Here is a 22441-nt window from a genome sequence, read left to right as displayed (position 1 = left end):
AGAAAAGAAGAGCCTGGTCGTGCAAGGAAAGAGCTGCTGTTTATCCTCGAGCATCCAGATAACCGGTGGTCACGAGGAACGAAAGGCAGAGAAAGTTCACGGTGGCCTAATGAGGTTGTGATCAAATATTAACATGGGAAGAGCTGGCAGGAGCGTAGTTGTGGTTCATTCAGCCTGCTCTGAGCTGTCTTATCGCAGACAGCTATGTAAAAGAGCAGAATAATTTACTGGTGGAAAGAAAAAGAAAAGGAAAATGTTCTGGTTCTTTTTGCGTTCATATAAATAAAATATGACCCTCCAGCTGGTGGACTTTGAGCTGTGAGCTTGTGGGGTGGACGCTGGGCTGGGATGTCTATCGGACACAGCAAGTGCTTCGGGAGGTGTTTTTGGTGAAAAGGAGCAGAGTGCTTTGCTGTTCTTAGCCAGGGCGACGCTCTGTCTTGTCCGGTTCCTCATTACTAATGCCAGTAACGAGTGGAGGACCAGCAGAACCGCCCCAGAGCGTCAGAGCAAAGGTCCAGGCCAGGAGCTTGGCTGAATGACCAAAAGCAAATGCTGAGAAAAGTGTGTGGGAACAAAAAAGCCGACAYGGTACTGCCAGTAACGTTTTCCCGGCCTCTTCCCAGTCAGGTCCAGGTACTTCTGAGGAAGATATGAGTGTGCAAGAAATAACAGACTGTTACGGAATAAGTTAACGAAGGAGAGGCACTAGCCACTCCTGGCAATTAGCGCCTGGCTTCTCTGATGAGGTTTCTATAGGCTTTATTTGTGTTCTCCTCGCTGGGGTAACCGCGGGCAGGCTGCTAGGAAGGCAGATGTTTGGRCTTGTGTTTTAATCCTGTGCTTGGGCTTTCATGATTACACCTAGTGATTCATTTTGTGGAGTAATTCGGTGTACATAGAAGCATTCTGCAGTGGCTTCCCTGGCTGAGTCACCAGCGAGCGAGCAGCGAAGGGATGCTCTGGGGCGCCTTTCGGAGAGGGCTGCAGCGCAGGCCCTGACCTCTTGTGGTGGCTGAGGAGCCGAGAACGCTGTCGGCACTAGTTGAGTAATTTAGTCCTGAGAACACCGCAGATCTTGTGGTAATGCGTGAATTAAGTCTGCAAAAACTCCAGAAAGGGGAAAACCGCCGTTGATGGAATCATACATCAAATTAACAGCAGAGCCGAAAGTAGGAGCTTCTGGTTTTCAGCCTATGTCCACATCTCTGCTACAAGATATCTCTGCTAATTCTTTATTAAAATTTTTGTGTTTGATACGGCTTCAGTATTTTGTGTGAATGTTTGCATGTGTTCGTAAGGCAATGAAAGATGCTAAAAGTGCAATTGCTGTCATTAACAGTAACAGCTATCAAAACCTTCAAAAAAAATAGATGCAATGGTTACATTTCCTGCAAAAATTACACCACTTAAAACAAGGATTTTTCGTTTTTTTTCTTTCAGGGGTGCATTTTCTGAAGTTGTTTTGGCTGAAGAGAGAGCTAGCGGGAAGCTATTTGCAGTCAAGTGCATTCCCAAGAAGGCACTGAAGGGAAAGGAAAGCAGCATAGAGAATGAAATTGCAGTCCTGAGAAAGTAAGTATCAAACCTTTATTTATTCTYCTTTGCTTTGATTAGATTCCTGCATTTAAGGAACAGGAACCTTGACTGACAACTATGACTAACGGGTTGTTCAGCCCATGACAGACAGACAGATCACCTGAGTTCAAGTGATGCTGAAAATGATTTGAGAAATGCTCCATTTTTCTTTTTTATTAACACAGTCAGATGACCTTATCCACTAATAATATCTGCAGTTGGGTCACTGGCTTTGAGGGGAGCTAAGACCGGGTTATTATTTCCAGCTGTTCTAAAGGTGGAATCTATACACGACTTCACCTAAAACTAACTAGACAAAATACAGACTATTTTACATGCTGGTAGCAGTCTATATTATGCACTCGGATCCTAGTGGGACTTCTTACCACAGCTGTTGGTCATTCAGAAGCTGATGGCTGATCATCTGAGCACCGTGTGACAAAACTGATCCTGAACCTTTGAAGTTGACCTGGTCCTAAACCTTTAAAGCTGACAAGATATCTCTGCACTAAATGCTCAGACAGCCTCAGCCAAAGGAGCAGGTTTGAGAACAAGCTCAGCCATCCCAATAAGCAGAAGGGATTATTTTCGACAGAGTAGCATGGGCTCCAAAATAGGTACAAGTATTTGTTCCATGTGCCTTTTCAAACCTATATCAGGTCAGAATAATGTAAAGCTGGTGATAAATCTCAAACAAACATCATTTGGGCAGAAGAGCAGGATAAAGTTGCATCAGAGAGGAGAGCAGTAGAAGGGTGAGAGAAAGAAATACATTTTAAAAAAGGTTGTTGCMCGCATTTAAGCAGTATATGGCTTGCTGTGTAGTGTTGCTGAAAACCTGTTGTAAAGCTCAACCGTTGCCGAATCCATAACCAGGCAATAGCAGCCAGTAACTGGCAGTCTGAAACAGTCTTTGTCTGCATGGAACCATCCCRGACACTCACATGCTGACATAAGAGTGGCAATTTTGCATGCGGTAAGGATTGCCRTGCATAAACCTTGACTCTAAGAGAGGAGATCAGAGAAATCCTTTAGGTTATGTGTTGCTTCTGTATTGTGAAGAATTTCTGTTTTCTGCAAACAATTTACTGAAAAAACAGGAGGCAGTGCTCTGTGCTATTCAAACAGTAGGGCAAAAGAGTGAGTGGGTGAAAAATTCCTTATTTTTTGTGCAATTAGATCTACTTGGTCTCTTACCTGATGTGCATAAGGACCATAAGAGAGATTTTTCCATTTTTATCTCCTGATGTGTCCTACATAGCTATTGCTAATACAAAGTTCAGATCTGTCTGTATTTGTTCTCAAAAATCTTTGCTAGCAGTCACAGTATTGAATTTGTATGTGCTGCTAAGGAAACACTTACAAAATAACTGAAAACCTGGCTCTGCCTGCAGTTGAGGAGAGGGGATATCAATCTGTCTCTCTGTTCARTAAATTTTCTGCTTTAAGAGTTAATAGTAGAAGTAGATTTGAAAGAGGTGGAGTAGATCCTGAGCAGCTGTTGCTAAGCTCCAAAGGTATACAGGTGTCCTTGTTTTGTTTCTGGTGGCTTAAGGCTGAGTGGGGATGGCTCGTGTGCGTCTAATGACTGGGTAGATGCCACAGCCCTGGGCTGACTGTGTGACTGGGAAGAGTGGTATCCTTAATAAGCCATGCCCCAAGCAAGCCAGTCTTGAAGAGCATGTGTGCAAAGGATGTCTGACAGTAAGAATTTGTCACTGTTCCATGAGACAAGTGCACAGAGCAATAGAGGATGGATGCAGAACAAATATAGATATGCACATGTATTGATCCTGGTCTCCCTTATCCTTTCTTGCATTATACCTTTGGAGGGTACTTAAACTTATAGGGATAAAAATCTCCAAAAACACCCTGTCCAGCTGAAATAGAAGCAAACTCCTTGTGTCCTCTTAAGAGAAAGTTCAGGTCTGAAACCGGCCTTTTTCGTTCAATCATGAGATTTTGATCTTTCTCCTGATGAGGTTTTTACTCTCTGGCAGATATCTGGTGAGTGCTGTGGAATGCAACAGTTCCTGAGTTCCTTTGGTTGTCTGTCAAACAGGTGTCTGTCAGGGAGTCATGAGTCCCTGACAGTGAGTCATATACTCACTGCTGCCGGCTCTCTGGTAAGCTGCTTGTCCCCCTGTGTATGGTGAGCAGGTTTTTGGTGGCAGTCAGAGATTGTGCTGGCCATGTCCAGAGCAGATGCATACAAGTATCACACAGGCTTTGCACTCTCAGGCTGCTCTAGAGGAGATTTGTCCCCATGTCAGTACTGCTAAATTCACTGGATCTGGCAGAATGTATATAGAGAAGGGTTTGGATGATGCTATGTTTTGAAATAGTATTTTAAATATTTTTTTTTAGTTTAGGGTTAGGTGTCTGTGTGTAGAGTACTCTCAGAAATAGAAGTAGTGAAGGCATGAATCTAATGACCAAAACTCTTGGATCCCCTCTCACTTTTCCTGTTGACTTCCCTAAAGTGACCTAAAGTGTCCTGTGTCTTAATTTACCCAGTTGTAGTTAGTGCAACTTAGTAATTATTTTCTGCGAAACAGTTGGAGACTTCTAATAAAAAGTTCTACCTGCAGTTCATTTTATGGTCCTTTCTCATATCTGCAGGCCCAGGATTCTTCCTTCGCACAAAGGGAAGCTTCAGGGCTAGACTTCAGGTACAAAATCACTACATCATCCTGTGGGGCACCTGTGTATCTCAGATGTCAACTAAAAGCTGTTTGAAGTTTTAAGCAAATATTTTGTATTGGGGAGGGTCAACAGCCTCCATGTGAAATACATGGAAGGTAGAAGACTTTATCTTTTGGATTCTTTCTGTCTGTGGGCTTGGAGGGTGTTGCTGCCAAAACAACATGACACATTTTAGAAGCGATGTTCTGCTAACAGAGGAGCTAGCTGCCAGCCAACTGATCTGCATGTTTGTGTGAGTGCCAGAGTGAATCATGCACACTCGATCATTTTATTTTTCCAGCCATGGCCAACAAATCTGTTCTTAAAAAAGAAAAAAGACGGAAGAGCCGTTAAGTCAATATTTACGCCTAGCAACCTTAACAGGGTTCTTCCAATATGGACTCTTTTGTTTCCAGTGGAAATCCATGGCAACGTTCCCTGAAGACTTGGATGGGTGGGGACAGAGCAGGGAAAGAGCTTACAGCTGAACACAGAACCAGGAGAGAGTAAGTCTGCAGTTAATCTGGAAGCCTCAGCCCGACAAATTCTTTCAGCCCCATCTCAGCAAAGTATTTAAGCATGTGCCTAATTTTAGACTGTAATTCATCCCAGTGAACTCAATGAGTAGTTTGAACTCACCTTGCTTAACTCGGAACTGTAAGGATACTTCAGAGAAGGGTGAAGATGCCATTAGGCACCTGTGTCCAGTAGTACAGCAGGAGGAGAATTCTCTTGGTCTTCAGCCAGTACCCAGACTCTGCCCTGATGCTATTTCTTGTAATTAATTGCATGCTGCTTGCATCTAGCTGGACACAGTGCAAAATGTTGCATTTCATCACAACATCAGGTGAGAAACTGAGCTGTGTCATCTGTAGGTTGCTCAGTGATTTCTCTCTTTTGCAAGAGAAAGCATGTGCTGTGTTTTAGAATCGGTTAGGGGAAGAAAAATGGATCTCCTAGGTAGAACTGTCACAGATCCATTAACTGCCCATGGGGAACTGTAGCACATGCTTGCCCTTAGGTTGCACAAACTCTTTCTGACCTGAAGGGGAAAGTAAAAGACGTGGGGAGTTTCAGATCCTGCTCAGAAAGCAAGTGCTCTCTGTTATTAAGCAGAAARGTAAATTCGGTCTCATCTATTGCTTGCTGTAGAATAGTGGAAATTTCTTCCAYGTACGGTAATCGTGCAGGTGTGAACACGCTGACAGATGAATTGGCTGTTGGACTGGTGTGCTGAAGGCAGTAGGTGGTGTGAAAGGTTGGACGGCAGAGAAGCACCAGTTTGAGACTCTAGTTAAATAGAAAATAACAACCTTAGAAGAGGCAGACAAAAAAAAAAGTGCCCGATTTCTTCGTGACCGCACCGCTGCTAATCACGAGGAACTTTCTAGCTGGCGGGATGCTGCCGATATAATGCCTGCACAATCATATAGATCCAGTGCTGAGTCAAAACAAAGCCAGGGGAGGAAGAGGAAACTGTGTTCAGCTCTGCACCCAGGTGCACTGATTACTTAATAGCAGTGATGTGCACGGGTAGGTATTCTGCGTTAGCTAGTTTCCATTGAACGGGGATTTTTCAACTCTCTGACAAACTATTGAGTTATCTGCTCTTCTCACCTCCTCTTCTCCTCTGGGAGAGACTCCATTACATTCTTCATTACAAATCATAGCCATGCCTAATTGCARGCTGAACCCTTTTTTCTGTGAAGCAATGTGATCAAACTGTTTCTAAGCAGGTCAGTGGAAATTCTGCCAGTGCTTTCCATTCGCTTTTCCTTAGAAGACCTGAGAATCGGGTATTTAGGCAGTGATTCACGCCCAGACGATTGCCTTCTCCTCATATGCCCACACCTACAGCTGGGAGCTGCTGCCGTAATACAGCAGAGGTGGGGAGGCAGCCTCTGGTGGAGTCTGCGAGGCTTCACCAGCACATGCTCATTGCAAAAACGAGTGAAAAACAGCAATGAAAAATCTTCCTAAAATGGATGAAAGTGTGAACATTCTTGATCTCCCCTAGATCGGATGATGGTCAAAGGGGCTCAGCCCATCGCTCCAACCCAAGGCCTGATAGACACTATTTAAGGGGACACTTGATAGCAAATGTGGAAAAATCACCTCTTCTGGGAATTTTCAAAAGTTGTATGCTTTTGCTCCTTTATGGTAGCCCATTGACAAGCTCCCCTAAAACCTCTCTGACCCAGATTTCTCTCTGTAAGAGTTTATCTGCCTGGTAACCTTCAGGAAGATGAATCCAAAGATAGTTTTGAAACACATTAGTTACCTCCTGGTAAACTCCTCTGTGTAACTGAACTCCCAATCAAAGGCTACATTAATTCTGAGTAAAACTGATCATGAAGAGGTTTAATGTGGCTTAACATAAATTCAGGCATTTAATTAATTCAGATGAACATTCCTGCATGACTTGGTGGGGACAGGTCCTTCTAGTCAAGCCACAGCTGACTCTCTGAGCTTAAAAATTCCCACCCTTGCAGACCAAGGTGGTCTCATATTTGCCCAGTTGGAGGCTCTGTTGGTGCCCACCAACTCTCTCCTACGGTAATTGTTTAACCATTAAATATCATGCTTTTGGAGTGCAGGGCCAGTCTACTTGAGTGGAAGCACTCAGATCCTGTCTTGATAAGTGTTAGCCTAAAAGCAATGGTAATTAGATTGTGTAGCCCAGTGTACCAAGACGTATGGAGTTGAGGTTTAAGGGGTTAACGACTAATTTCCTCTTTACTCCATGGCAGTAAGAGCTCTTTTCCTTTAAAGAAACAAATAGATAGAAAAAAAAAAAAAAAAAAAAAGGCACCTCTGCCTGTCAGGTACATTATTTCTCTGAAGCTCTGCTTACCCTGTAGACAAAACAAGCTTGCTGGCTTTTTTCCCCCTCCATGAATAATGGCGAGAAGATAGGCTGCCTCAGCAAGAAATGAAGAGACAGCTGGTTGTTATATTAAGTAATCGCTTTCAGAGAAAGCTTTTATGTAGATTTACTTGTTAAAACCTGGCTTGCTCATGCGGTTGCTGTTGTGCTGGGGTGACAGCAGTCCGCCACTCGCCCTCCCCATGCTGACGTGGTTGAAGCACCGCTGAGTGCAAATGCAGGGCATCCCGCCGGCCGGCTCCTCGTCCGCGGACCCCCTCCGCCGGGCCCGTGGACAGCGTGGGGGCACCYGCACTGCTCGTCTGGCAGACACCTGGGCTGCCAAACGGAGGAGAGCAGGGGCGAGTGCGATATATTCATGTCATTAATTCCTTATTGTATACATTCCGTTTAACTTACATGCTGTTCATTTAGCTTATATGCCATACATTTATCTACCTAGTGCTAGTACCCATAAGCCTCAAGCACGCAGCAAGAGCTTATTGCACGTACACTAAATGCATTTTTACTCTGATTATAAGTCACTTGTGGTCCCCTTAATGATGTTGATGTTAGTGCTTGAAGAGTAGGACCCCCTCCAGAATTTATCTGTGGACATGCCCCATGGGTGGACTTCAGCGTTGCCCTCGTGCATCTGCTGGTCACACCTGGGTGCCCCTCCAAGTTAGGAAATATTCTTACTCACCAAGACCTATGGGCTTCCCCTTGGAGCCAGACTTACTGCTGGACACTGCCTCGGCTGTTGCTGCTGGAAAGGTAGATTAGAGATGGAAAGGAGCCAAACCTGAGAAATGCTGCAGGAGAGGGGGACATCTGGGCATGCCTCAAGGCTGGCATCTGCTTTAGACCRTGACATCATCTCTTGAATGGAGGAGATGCAGACTGGCTGAGCTGCCCTTCTCGTGTTTCAGGCAAGAGTGAATCGCACCCTATATATATGTATATGGCACAAGGCACAGGACACCTCTGCCTTGGCACTAGTATTTGCCTTCTTGTTAAGCGATTCTGTTTGCTGCAAATATTCATTACAAAAATGTGAAACCTAAATCAGTGCTGACACCATTTTTGATCACTGATATGCTAGAAACTTTGCAGAGGAAAACATAGGCACCYGGGACTGCCTGGATCATATTTCATGCTAGATTAGATGTAAGCAGATGTAGAGAAGCAGATCAAAGCGTCTTAAAAATCCTGAAATACATTAAATGAGAAAGAAAAATCACATCCGCAATAGTAAACACAAACAAAATCCTGTACATCTCCTCTGGTTTTACAGAGTTTCATTTACATTCAGTGTGCTCAGTARTAGCTTTAGTGAGAGTGCGTGACATTTCTGGGTTTTAACCTGCCTTAATGCTGTGTGTAYGTAGACCGTTGCGTTCCTTTAAATAGGTTATAGTGTGATAGTYATTTCAGTGTGATTGCTGGATGGCGATACAGCCGTCCTTCGTTCTGCTGAGTGATGGTTTATCAAGTCTCCATTGTGTAACTGTTCTTCTTCAAGGCCAGCTCCTGCCCTGAACTCAATGAAAAGATGGCCTGTCCTGGGAGGAAGAGGGGAGGTCAGAGGGGAGGAGAGCACATTGTCGCTCCGAGCTCCGACTTGGAAAATAACTCAGTGTTATGGAAGAAACAGCTGCTTTCTGCAGTAGTTGTTCTCAGATGCTTTTAAATCTGTGGAGTGGATTTTTCAGCCTTAGTTAGAGTCTTCCTTCTGTGCCTGACGTATTTTATGTGGACCCAGTCCTGTGAATAGCTGCGGTCTTTTCAAGGAATCTAGCTAAAGAGTAAGAACATTGCTTTATTTTCCTGTATTTATTAYTCAGGAGGATGGTTATAATTGTATTTCAGAGCTACTAGTATCCCGTTATATGTACTGTTGTCTGTTAGCTAAGAGGAAAGRATTGTTAAGATGCATAAAGACGTTTTAATAAGATCTGACAGCTGGATTAATGACTCAGCTTTATATCTGGATGCGTAAGGTCTGTCTCCGTTCCACCCACGTGTTTAAAGCTAAGAGTTATCTTATTTGCAACTGTGTGCCTTCAGCTTAGAAGCTCACAGAAGCGAAGGTCAACCAGTCTTCATATGGGAGGACACATATCTGTGAGAAGAGTCCARCCCACAGTGGACGTGGGGAGTTACAGGCTGCAACACTTCTGTTTGAAGCAGYGCTGCAATGTGGTACTTAGAGGATGCAGCTTTTTTGGGTAGTGGCAGGGAAAGCATTTTCACCAGTGCTTCAAGCCCAGGTCTTGGAGGATGTTTCAGTGCTTAACAGCTGCTGAAGATCTAGGCCAAGGTAGCTTCGTTAGTCAAAATACTTCATTTTGTCGCCATATTCATCATAGGTAATCTGGAATATTTTRTCCAAAACAAAGTTTTTTCCAGGAAAGTATTTCTGTATTTGGAAAAAGTATAAAAGGTTATTTAATGGTCTTATTTGCAAAGTGAAAGGGTCTTGTCAAAACACTGTCCACACACTGCATTTTATCTGTTTTCTTTTTAACTTAATCCTGAGATATTAACTAGATGAATTCAGTATTTTGTACTAAACTATTGTGATGTCCAGGTTGGAGACAGTTGGCTTCTAACCAAAAAATGGCCATATTTTAATGGTGGGTAAGTTATTTAGGCACACAGTCCAACTACCCGAGTGGTTATTCCTTAATCTCACTTTTATGCTATTTAAAATCTGTGATATTAATTCATATGACACTGGAGTGTCTGAGTGGGGAATTGAGGGTATAATTTGCAAAGCGCTCCATAAAGTCAAGCAGGGAAACCCAAGGTAAGATTCAACAGGCCAGATGGAAATATCCTCAAGGTAAGAACCTGTGTCTGGTGCAAATCTTGCTGGCTRTGCAAATCATCAGTATGCATTTCTCAGTGCATTTCACARTGTAGGGGAAGAAAATCAAAGTATTCCAGAAATGTCGGTATGAGAAGGGAGAAACAGAAATCTTATCAGAAATGRCAGTTTCCACGAGCAGTCTYTGTCCAAAGCAGTTCTTCGCTCTTAGCAGCATGCWGAAGGGCYCTATTACACATTACCGTATTTTAGCCCTACATTTTGTGAAATTAGATCAGTGGCATTATCAGTTGATCAGTTTTTCTGATGTGTGACCCCAGTGTGAATTTAGTTAATAAATTAATTACTATTTGGCCAACTAATTTTATAGCTGTCATCTGTACTACATATCCAGTAGTACATATTGATCCAGGCTTATAATACTTTCTTATATAAAACTTTGGCTTTAGTAGGGGTTTTGAAGAAAAAGAAGTTGCTTAAAAAAAAATCTGTGCATACTGACTATGTATTTCAACTGAGAAGGAAGTGTAGGAGACTSTTGTACTTTGTGGGCTGCCCTAGTGCTCAGTTTGACCAAAGAAGTGGTGGTAAAAGTTTAGTTCTGAATTAAAAATTTGGTATTGATTTTTTGATCCAAAATACAATTTTTGTTTGATTGCGCCTTATATTCATAATGCAAGGGCTTAACCAGAATAGATCATTTTTACTCTGGACTAAAAGTGATCRTAGCAGGGGGTTGTGCTTCTATGACTAGAGGGTTTTAAGCCTATGAATTAAACCAGTTTTCAAGGTAAAGCCTAATATTTTCCTTAATGGCATCCATGCTTCTGTGTTTCTGATTATCAAGTATGTTACCCAGTTCTTAAACCTCTCTAAGTGTAGAATTTTATGGGTTCATTTGAATACTGTGTTAGTATTAGTACTAATTAGTACTATTAGTACAGTATTACTGTATTAGTGACTGGACTGTGTAGTCATTTCCCAAAGGAAATATGGCAGCTAGCTTTCACTTTGCCAGATATTTTATCAAATTAAAATTATGGAAGGACATTAAACAGGAACATTATTGCCTCCCTTACTTCCTCAGGAGTTGCTTTATTCCAGGAGAACAGACATAGGTAAACTCAAACTTCTTAGARACAATCTGTTCCTTTTTGAAGTCATTTAAGAAAATATTCCAGCTGAATTCATTTATTTTTCTGTAAGGAAATGTCAGAAAGGAATATTAGCAAGCAGCGTTAGCAAATAAATCAGTATTTTACAGCTGCATGGTGAATGAGRAACAACTGATGTATGCCTGATGGCGCAGTGTGCAAGGTACGTATAGGCACASCAGTGCTGCCTCCTCCTGAGTGCAGTGCAAAACGTCTATATATAATGTCTTTGTTTCCCCCAAAATGGAATAATAGCCTGCTTCAGATATCTTCATACCTTTGTGATATCTCCTGTCCTGACTGACGCGTCAGGGATTAAACCGCGACCGTTTTGGACTCGAAAATATGCGTCTCTACAGCTTCAGCCGAGCAGCCTCTCAGCTGGCAACTCGAACAGGCTCAGACCTTCGCAGACCGGGCACTGCGAGCAATAATTAACTCACCCCGACATAATTGTTTGAAAAATGCACATCAGCATGGAATTGTTTTCCAGCCGTTTAAAACTTTTTTTTCCCACCCACCGAAGCCAGAAGGGTCCGTATGCAGCAGCCGTATTTGGCAGAAAACATTTTGTCAATAAGTGACTCTTAGGAGCAGAGCAATCTCGTTACCCCCATGTCTGCTGTAAGCTTTGCAGTTAGACTAGAAACCACTGGCTGTTCACAACTTTTCTCTTAAAAGGAATAACACGCGATGTCTATCTGAAAACACAGAGGAAAGGACTTTATTTTTAAATGCTTTGTGTGAGTTGCAACAAATGTGTGACTATGGCACGATCCACAGAGRTATATAAATGGCCAATTCTTCCCTTACTAAAGGTAAAACATTACTGTATAATAGTGATGTCTGTCTACTTTTATRTCTACTATGAGTGGATGGTGGGAGGGAAGTTGTAAGGTTTTAATCTGTCGTTCTCTGTTTTTTGGGGCACGTGAGAAAATTTCCTTGGAGTAGAGCTGCTATGTCCTTAGTCGTGTTTATGYCTTGAAGGCATCGTTCTTGCCATATATGGTGCACGAAGCACGTCCAAACTGTGTGGCATTAACATGGGTTAAGTGAGTGCTCCTAGTTAACAAATAGAAATGGGTAATATGATCTAATGCTATTCTGGTCAATAGGAAAATTCAAAGTCATTGAACTTGGTTACATGACTCTTTGAGGCTCCCTGGAGACTTCCAGCCCAAACCAAAAGTAGAAAGGAGCCCTAAGCTAGGCTTGCCCATCAGGATTGCAGGGTTTTACCTTGTGCTGTCATGCAGTGTGCACGCAGGACTTCATGCTTACTGTACAGTGTGCTTACATTTCCAGTGCCTGCAAAGAGCAAAAAGAGAGGGCCTGAGCCTGAAAAGCAGATTTACTCTTCTAAGTTAGTTACTCCACCTTCAAGCCAACTTAACATGAGCACAATTAAGCCAATGCAGCTGTACAAAGAAGGTGAGATTACGGCCTAGATCCTGTACCTCCCTGTAGGGATAGTTCTCCACTGTCTCTGGAGGATAGCTACCTTTCTTGGGCTGGAACAGTAGATTTTTACGGTGTTACTGCTGACTTAGGCTGCCATGGCTGAGCCCGAACGTCACCCTGCAGAGAGAGAAGCTGACAGAGGCTGGCAATTTCTTATTTCCATATAGTCCCAGGGCTGCAAACGGAAGGAAATTTAAAAAATGGCTCCTATGTGGGGAATGTGGCTGCAGCTTACAAAGCAGGCGTTTTTCCTTCCAGCTCTCCGTACTGGCGTTGAGTTGTTTGTCCTTCTAGCAATTGAGAAGACTGAGACGGAGTTCCCCACCGCTCTTTGCAAAGAAAAGCTGGGACAGGCACGTAGAGATTTTCTCCTCTCTTGGTTCTGATTCAMTACTGGGGCCCTAAATTGCTGACTTTGTTTAAAATTCCTTCTCTCATTAGAAGCATATGTTTCTGATTTTCTTTCTTACGATGACATAGTTTGCACTCTTCCCTGAGAGCTGGGTTCATAATAGAACCAACTATATTTGGAATCGCTCTGAATTACTCTTGAAATGGAAGGCTGATGACAGTATTTCTGGCAATTTTGCACTGWATTTTTCCTGCAGTTTAGTGTCAAATAACTATACAAGCTGGGGACACCTATGTCAATTTATTGTAATATAATTGGATTGGTTTTATTTTAGTGCTGTCCATGCTTCTAATATAAGTAGTATAGATAAATCACAGAATCACAGAATGGTTGAGGTTGAAAGGGACCTCTGGAGATCATCTAGCCCGACCTCCCTGCTCAAGCAGAGTCACCTAGAGCACGTTGCACCAGATCACATCCAAACGGGTTTTGAATACCTCCAGAGAAGGACACTCCACAACCTCTCTGGGCAACCTSTKCCAGTGCTCTGTCACTCTCACAGKRAAGAAGTTCTTCGTTATATTCAGGCAGAACTTCCTGTGTTTCAGTTTGTGCCCATTGCCTCTTGTCCTGTYGCTGGGCACCACTGAAAAGAGTCTAGCCCCATCCTCTTGACTCTCTCCCTTCATTGGTAAGATCCCCCCTCAATCTTCTYTTCYCCAGGCTAAATAGGTCCAGCTCTCACAGCCTTTCCTTACAGGGGAGATGCTCCAGTCCTCTGATSATCTTTGTAGCGCTATCCTGGACTMTCTYCAGTAGATCCATGTCTCTCTTGTCCTGGRGAGCCCAGAACTGGRTGCAATACTTGAGATGAGGCSTCACTAGGGCTGAGSAGAGGGGCAGGATCACCTYCCTCAACCTGCTGGCAACACTCTTCCTAATGCACCCCAGGAGACCATTGGCCTTCTTGGCCACAAGGGCACATTGCTGGCTCATGGTCAACTTGTCATCCACCAGCACTCCMAGGTCCTTCTCTGCAGAGCTGCTCCCCAGAAGSTCAGCCCCCACGTTGTACTGGTGCMTRGRRTTAYTYCTCCCTARGTGCAGGACTCTGTACTTGCCCTTGTTGAACCTCAGGAGGTTCCTCTCCACCCAGCTCTCCAGCCTGTCCAGGTCTCTCTGAATGGCAGCACAGCCCTCAGGTATGTCAGCCACTCCTCCCASCTTGGTATCACCAGCAAACKTGCTGAGGAGGCACTCTGTCTCCTCACCCAGGTCATTGATAAGATGAACAAGACTGGACCCAGTACTGACTCCTGGGGGACACTGCTGGCTGCAGGCCTCCAACTAGATTCCACACTGCTGGTGATGACCCTCTGAGCTCTGCCTTTCAGCCACTTCTCAATCTACCTCACTGTCCACTCGTCTAACCCACACTTCCTGAGCTYCTCTAGGAGGACGTTATGGGAGACAGTGTGGAAAGCCTTGCTGAAGTCAAGGTACRCAACRTCCACTGCTCTSCCCTCATCTACCCAGCCAGTCMTTCCATSCTAGAAGGCTATCAGATTGGTTAAGCAGGATTTCCGCTTGGTGAATCYGTGCTGGCTACTCCTGWTCACCTTCTTTTCCTCCATATGTTTGGAGATGACATCCAGAAGGAGCTGTTTTGTCAAGGATGGAGGTGAGACTGACTGGCCTRKAGTTGCCTGGGTCCTCCCTCTTGCCCTTTTTGAAGACTAGAGTGACATTGGCTTTCTTCCAGTCCTCAGGCACCTCTCCAGTTCTCCAGGACCTTTCAAAGATGATGGAGAGCGGCCTGGCAACAATACCTGCCAGCTCCCTTGGTACCCGTGGTTGCATCCCATCCAGGCCCATGGATTTGTGGATGTGAAGTTTGCTTAAATTATCTCTAACCKGATCCTCYTCAACCRARGGAAAGTCTTCCTTTCTCCGGACTTTCTCTCTTGTCTCTAGGCTCYGAGATTCCCAAGGGGCGGCCTTAGCAGTGAAGACTGAAGCAAAGAAGGYGTTCAGTAACTCTACCTTTTCTGTGTCCTTCATCACCAGGGCACCCACCTTGTTTGGCAGCAGGCCCACATTTTCCYWAGTCTTCCTTTTGCTACTGATGTACTTTAAGAATCCCTTCTTCTTGTTCTTGACATACCTTGCCAGGTTTAATTCCAAATGGGCTTTAGCCTTCCTCGTTGCATCCCTGCATGCTCATACAATGTTCCTATATTCCTCCCATGTGGCCTGTCCCTTCTTCCACATTCTGTGTACTTCCTTCTTCTGTTTGAGTTTTGACAGGAGCCTCTTGCTCATCCATGCAGGTCTCCTGCCCCCTTTGCTTGACTTCTTATTCATAAGGATGCACCACTCTTGAGCTTGCAGGAAGTGACGCTTGAATATTAACCAGCTCTCTTGGACTCCCCTTTCTTCTAGGGCCCTAACCCATGGGATTCTTCCAAGCAGGTCCCTGAAGAGGCCAAAGTCCACTCTCCTGAAGTCCAGGGTTGTGATCCTACCTATTGCCCTGCTTCCTCCACACAGGATCCTGAACTCTACCATCTCATGGTCACTGCAGCCAAGGCTGCCCCCAACCTTCACATCTCCCTTCTTTGTTAGTTCAATGTCCAGCAGCATATCTGTCCTCATTGACTCCTCCACCACCTGTGTCAAAAAGTTATCATCAGTGCTCTGCAGGAGCCTCCTGGACAGTTTGTGCCTAGCTGTGTTGTCCTTCTAGCAGATATCAGAGTGGTTGAAGTCCTCCATGAGAACCAGGGCCTGTGATACTGAGACTACTTCCAGCTGTCTGCAGAACGCCTTCCTGATCACGTGGCCTGTAGTAAACTCCCACAACAGTGTCACCTACGTTAGCCTGACCTTTAATCCTACCCATAAGCTCTCAACTCACTCTTCATCCATCTCTAGGCAGAGCTCAATACATTCCAGTTGTTCTCTCACATAAAGAGCAACTCCACCACCTCGCCTTCCTCRTCTTTCCTAAAAGGCACGTAGCCATCCATGGCAGCATTCCAGTTATGCAAGCTATCCCACCATGTCTCTGTAGTTGCAATGAGATCATGGCCCTGCGACTGCACACAGATCTCTAATTCTTCCTGTTTTTTCCCCATGGTGCATGCATTCATGTACAGGCATTTCAGAGAGGTGATCAAGCATGCAGGTTTCCCAGGATGGGTGCAAGAGGATCCTCCATAGCCATGTCCCATATGCACTTCCCCAGTTGCATGCACCTGCTGGAGGCATCCCAACTTGAGTTGTATTTTGCTGACTACTCTGTCTCTATAACTCTCCCCTTCCTCCATCTTTCCTAGTTTAAAGACCTCCTTACCAGGCTAGCCAACCTGTTGGCAGACAYGTGTGCCCTGCTTAGTGAGGTGGATCCCTTTTCTCCCCATCAGTTGTCARTCTTCAAACAGGGTSCCATGGTTGTAGAAATCAAAACCCTGTTGCCAACACCAGCAGCATAGCCGGTTGTTAACTTGGAAAAATAAATACTAGCAGGAAAATTTGTCAAGAATTTTGTGAATAACGGCAAAGGTATGTCCATGAGTGCAGAGTCTTTGCATCGCTTTGCATACAGTGAAATCTTACATACTTAGAGACCTGATCTTGTACTGATTTTCTCATGTCCATGTCTCAGGTAAATTTAAGTGACATTTTTTTTCTAAAGTTTTGACACAGGTGCATGGTATCTGAGTCACTGGGTCTCCCTTTGTTAGCACTTAGGATCTCTCTCAGCATAGACTAAGACTTTCTGTTCAGCTGAAGAAGGTAGGGTAGAAATCAGGCATGTAATTTGAAGCTCCCTAGCAGCAGAGCTGCTTGCTTAGTTACTGTTCACAGGGACTGCAAAGGAACCTGCGAGTCCCTGGATGCCTGCACATCTCAGGCAGAAAACTACCTTTCCAAAGCATAGATGAACGAAGAGGAACTTAAAAACATGGCAGAGAAAGCAGGAGTTAACAGCTACAGGTTAAAATTAATAGAGCTGACCCATATAGGGCCGTCCAGTAGCAGCTGAAGAGTTAATATCTGATGTGGTTTTCAGGAAATCCCGGTATAGTTCTCTTTTTTTTCTAGTAAACACCTGAGTCCACAGCTTTTTTAATTGATCACCCAGGAGGTCCAGTTACTCCTTACTTTACTTCTAAATTGTATCTGCTCTCAGAGGCAAAATCCAGGATTAATGGATGTGTGGTGTCACTGCAAGTATCGTGTTGTCAGTTGTGGCTGTGATTTTCCTAAGAATTGTATGAAGGACAGCTAAAAAGAATGGATAAAGCAGTTTGTCCTCACCAGCCTGGTGAGGACAGCACTTGTTTGAGCCTGCTTTGAACTAAAATTTTCATTCAAGGGCCCAGGGAGGCCCTTCTCTTCCCCTCTTGAAGCAAAACCATAACCAGTTGCTGAGTTATGTAAAAATCAGTGCTTGGCACTGTTATCTAGAGCCAAAGGTATTTGTGGGAAAAAAMCAGTTAGCTAAAACCTGCTTTGCAGTGCTGTGCTTCTCATTGTATTAAAAATAAAACGGAGCATCTTGAGCAGTTGGCCGTGCTGTTTTGTAGATAGTTTTCCTCGCACTTTCTCCTCTTTAATTTTGATAATGTTGAGGAGCTTTGCTGCTTTTGAAGGAGGCTGCCCAGGGTCAGGTATGGTGGGACTAGAAGCTTTCCTGTAGCTCTGCTGGGGGGGACTGATTCCTTTATCCTGCAATGCAGCTAAAATGCTTCTCGCTTGGGATCATTACCTCGCCTTTCCCTAGCAGACGTAACACACACATGTCTCTAAATAGAAAATATATTTAAATTTGACACATGACCACTAGGATATTTTTATGATTGGTTAATCYAGGAGGAAAGCGGAGAACAAAAAGTCAGTCAAGATTTGAGAAAAAAGTTTCACCAACTTGAATGCCTGAATATTGAAAGATGGCCCCAAACAGTTAATTCCTGTGGCCTTTTTTTGTTTTCCTCACTTTGAATAGAAAGAAACTCCTGCATAAACTGTTGTCAAATGCAAGAAACATGAGCCAGGACTGTGAATCCCCTTTCAGACTTGCAGTATGTTTGCATTTGCCTTTAGTGTTTTATAAGTGGTGGAATTTTACAGGTAACCTCTAGAAGCTATAAAAAGCCAAGTGAAATTATGTACCAGGTCACACTTGCACTTGAGGAAGCAGTTTCCAACTGTCATAGCAGGTACGTCACTGTGTTTGAAGCAGCAGGCTGGATTCTGGTCTTAGGCATGCCCTGAAAATCAGTTGAAATTCCCCATTTAAYAAAAGCTTGAACCTCCACCAGCGCTTGTTGCCCGAGTGAAACAAAATCAAACAGGAAAGTGCTGTTCACATGACAAAATCAAATCCACAAGAGCTTAGGGTTGCAGAGGAATGGAGGGGTCGGGCACTTGTCCCCTAAGTCAGCTGAGAGCACGGATGAAATTTTGCACGACGCGCCCCATGCGGACAGGACAATCCRCTGCTCCAACCAGCCTTTCCCGTCCCACGTTGCTTTACCGTGAGGTGCCCACGAGGATCTGTGTCAGTTTAAGGAAGGTCGATTTTTGTGTAAGCTGTCTCGTACAGAGCACACTTTGCGCCGTGTAGTACAAAATATATTTGTCTACAAACGACGCTGACCTTTACTGGTGGTGCGGCCAGCTTGCAAAGAACGCCCTGAGGAGACATATTCCACCRAGCAGACAACACTGTGATTTCTGTAATTTGTACGTGGCATTTCTGACTTATGAAAGGCTAAACCATTCCAGCACTGTCACCTCCCACCGGATATCTTAACGCCTTCATGCCCAGACTTTGACAGGTAGCACCGAAGGAAACCAAGTTATTTCAGCAAGAATAGACGTGTAGATRTATTCCTCACATGAAGATCTCCAGTATTTTTGCTAGATCTCCTTTTTCTCTGGTTGAAGTTGACAGGGTTATTCACACTAGTAACCTGTCTGCTGCAAGCAGAAAGGCCATGGTAAAGACCAGTTCAGACAGACAGGTCTTTCGGCCAATATGATGGCAGCAAGGACACAGGTATTTGCAGAATTTGTTGTTTGGATTGTCATGGGCATGAAGGCCCCTGTCCTCGACTAAAATCCTACAGTAGTAATTGCTGTCAAAAAGTGAAACATAACCTCACAAGGACATGTAATATCTAGTTGGTCCCTTCTGGCTTTCCTTTAGGAAGCTCCTCAGAGCGTTGGGTTAGCCGCTGATGTGTCTTTTCTTCCTTCATAGATCTGTTAAATCTGTCATGTCTTGACAGCTACTACTGGCGTAGCTGAGTCCTGTAGAAAGGTGATGCTCCCTGGAGTAGCACAAGCTTAACGTAACATCAAAGCTTTTTAGATCACCACTAGGAACTATGTTTGGATCACTTCCGTCACGAGGTACCAGCGCAGGCTATAGTATGCTGATGTGATACAGTACACGAATGTTTGATCTGCCCATGATGAGAATGAAACCACGCAGTGAGCCTTGTTTCTGTGTGAACTYTTCAGTCAGAGATAGGCAAGGCCAGTTAATGGTCATCTGGACATAAAGAGGTCATCAGGTCTTTCCTTTCTGGGACTTGGAAAAGGTGTTTTTGGTGACTGTTGCTATCTGAATGCCCCAGTCCACCCAAGGTCCTGCTTCACTCAATCCTTGCAGTAGGATGCATCTCCTCAAGGAGTTATGTGCTGCTCTCCGTCAGTTCTCTGACACATTCCCCTCTTCTGGGGAATACRTTAAGCTTTAAATGATTCATGAACCCTATTGAAGGGAGGTGTTACATGCTGTATTAAACTGTAAACAGTCTATTTATTTTTCACTGGTGATTCTATTCAGGCACCCAGGTGTGGTTCCATGATAACTTGACATGTACAGCAGGCCCCGAAGCAAAGCAGTCATTTGCCTACATCTAAACAGACACATCCTCTAATTACTGTTTTAAGGGTGATCTCACATAGAAAAATGCAATGGGAAGTAAYTGTAAAGGGTGGGACACATGTCAAGCTGCTATGGAAGTGAAAGATAATGTCTTGAAGTTGTAACAATTTGTCTTTATACTTGGCATGCTGCTTCACTTGCCCCAATTTTTTTAAGATCTTGGGTGTGATACTTCCTAGGAAAATAGTGTTATCTTAGGAATCAGTGTCTGTCCAAACTGCAAAGGTYTTTTTCTCATCAATTTGTCTCTGCTTTATATTCCTGCTTTTATTATTTGCTTTCTTTCATGCATTTATTAATGGGTGAGCACTTGTAATGACTGCTGGGGAYTGAACAGAGCTCTCTTGAGGTAAAGACAGAAGATGCTGTCGCTTGAGTTAAAAGAGCCAGTTTCTGAAGGATTGGTTATAACAGGCTCTTAACAGCCGTAAGTAGCGTACAGAGGGGGATCCAGAACAGGCAGTCATCAGTGAGTTACATCTTGAGGAATATGTTGGTATGAAAGGCGAAAGACTCTTATTAAGACTGCAKTCGACTTTCATTATGAAGCCTAATTTGGGATCCTCTCTTCTCCCCCTGGTCATAGCTTGCAAAATTTAATTGGCCTTGAAGATGACATATTTATTTTGAAATAATCTGCTTTGATTTCTGTGGGCTGARAAGGAGATTAATCCAGTTCAATTTTAGTGATAGATCACTAGACCAGTTACCATCTGTTTAACGCTTCTGCATGATCTTCTAAAGTTGTTTCTCCTCTGCCTTTACTATACTACTGCCAATGATGCTGAGCAAGTTGCAGGAAACTTTGTTCTCTGCTCTCCTGTATGCTGAGTAACAGTGGCAGCAGCTTTATTTTATTTTATTTTATTGTTCCTTGTGTTAACTTGCAGCCATTAGAAAATCTCTCATATGAGTTGGAGATGATGGCTATATAAATATTCAATATTATTTATGAAACCTCACTAAGAACTCCCCAAATGCTCTTTATGCTCTTTATGCCTTGAAATAATTTAAACAAAAATCAGCTACCTTATTAAATGAGATTGTCTTATGCCCTACCTATTAGGCTGAGGGTTTTTGCCCAATCGTTTGTATAAAGCTCTCTGTTTATCCTGTTATACGTGTGAGGTAGAGCTTGTGTAGACCTGCCTTTCTTCCACATTAGGAGGGAAGCAACGTGTCTGGAAAAGCAACCCATTAGAAAACATCCCGATGCACAAGATCTCTGCAGCCAAGAGCTAGTTACAGGGAGAGAATAAAGATTTGGTCCAGAGTCTTTGTTGTCCAATCATTGCTCCATGTTTTAAGAAGACATGTGCAACATCGCCACTGACTACAGCCAAAACATGTCATAACAATGTGTCTGCGAACAGGGCACATCTAGCCACCACTTGAGATAATACTCAGACAAAAACGCAGCAAAGAACACAGATAAAGAACACGGAAAGAAGAAAGGGGCATTTGTAGCTGTGCTGCGCTGGATGAATCAGTGCGGCTCACCACCAAAAACCTATTTAAATTTCAGAAAACAAACACTTGTTCAAACAATTTCCTCCCATTAGGATTCAGGCAGARGCTTCTTCTTTCAGATTCTTCTGACATGATTATTTATTCTTCATCTAAAAATATTTTGGTTTCATCAAAGTGAACTGTAGCATACTTCAACTAGCAATAACTTGAAGTTGCAGCCTCTGTCTTGGCTATGAACAGTGACTTTAATGTGTGATCCCTTTTCTAAGCGGAATTGTTAGTGATATGTCAAGAATTGTATGCAGGCTGAGGGACATTGTTTATATGAATATCATGCACAGCTGAGTTTACGTATTTGATATGATCCTGTCTGACTCCAAGGAGATAAATGAAATTAAGTTCTTAAAGGGGAAGTAATTGGGCCATGAAACAATGGCAAAGATAAGATACTGTCAGAGAATATGGTCTTGAATAAATGGGGGGGTGGAAAGAACTCATAGTAGAGAAATACAGCCTTCCTTTGCTCTGCATGGATTAGCAAAGTTTAGACTTCTCAAAAAGAAACTGGGAGCCAAAGAGGAGCTACAGCCACAGAGCTGAAGATTCTGGCTTTGGGAAGAAGAGACACGGGTTGGATGAGAAGCAAAGCTTGTAAAGAAATCTCTATCAGAGACAGATACTCGGAGCAAGGACTGCAGCGTAGCTTGGCTCCAGGAATGGCAGCCTTCTGGCTTGCTGCAGACCTTTCAGGAACTAAATAGTGAATTGGTTTAAAGAAGTTGTTTCCTATAATCAGAGGCCACAGGAGAAAGGTTGAGAGGTGCCCAACATGTGGACCTGCTGTGTTAACATGCCTGGAAAACAAGGAGTCTGCAAATTAGAAGTTTGGAGCAAGAGGGTTTGGCCAACGCCGTTCCACTCAGAGAGGTGGGAGAGGTGAAAGAAATGCTTGGCAGTGTGCAAGCTGTTGATGTGAATTTGTTTCTTCTGAAATTGAGCAAGTTCCCACCCCTGAAATCTGCCTTTGAAGTAAATGAGACACCAGAATTTTTATTATCATGCCTGACCTTAATTA

At 43.7% G+C, this 22441-nt stretch overlaps 1 protein-coding gene across 1 annotated transcript in view; it reads left to right on the top strand.

Moving 5' to 3' along the window:
- Positions 1-22441, top strand: part of CAMK1D (calcium/calmodulin dependent protein kinase ID) — a 224173-nt gene that overhangs the window by 90038 nt on the left and 111694 nt on the right. Inside the window, exon 2 of the mRNA XM_085299347.1 lies at positions 1444-1575. Within this exon, the coding sequence (XP_085155473.1) occupies positions 1444-1575 (132 nt within the window). The remainder of the gene's footprint in view (positions 1-1443; positions 1576-22441) is intronic.

This window comes from Rhea americana, unplaced genomic scaffold (assembly GCF_003343005.1).
Source record: "Rhea americana isolate MKP2758 unplaced genomic scaffold, rheAme1 scaffold_1, whole genome shotgun sequence".
Taxonomy (NCBI): domain Eukaryota; kingdom Metazoa; phylum Chordata; class Aves; order Rheiformes; family Rheidae; genus Rhea; species Rhea americana.
Note: the sequence above shows the minus strand (reverse complement) of the source record. Positions and strands in the feature narration are given on the sequence as shown.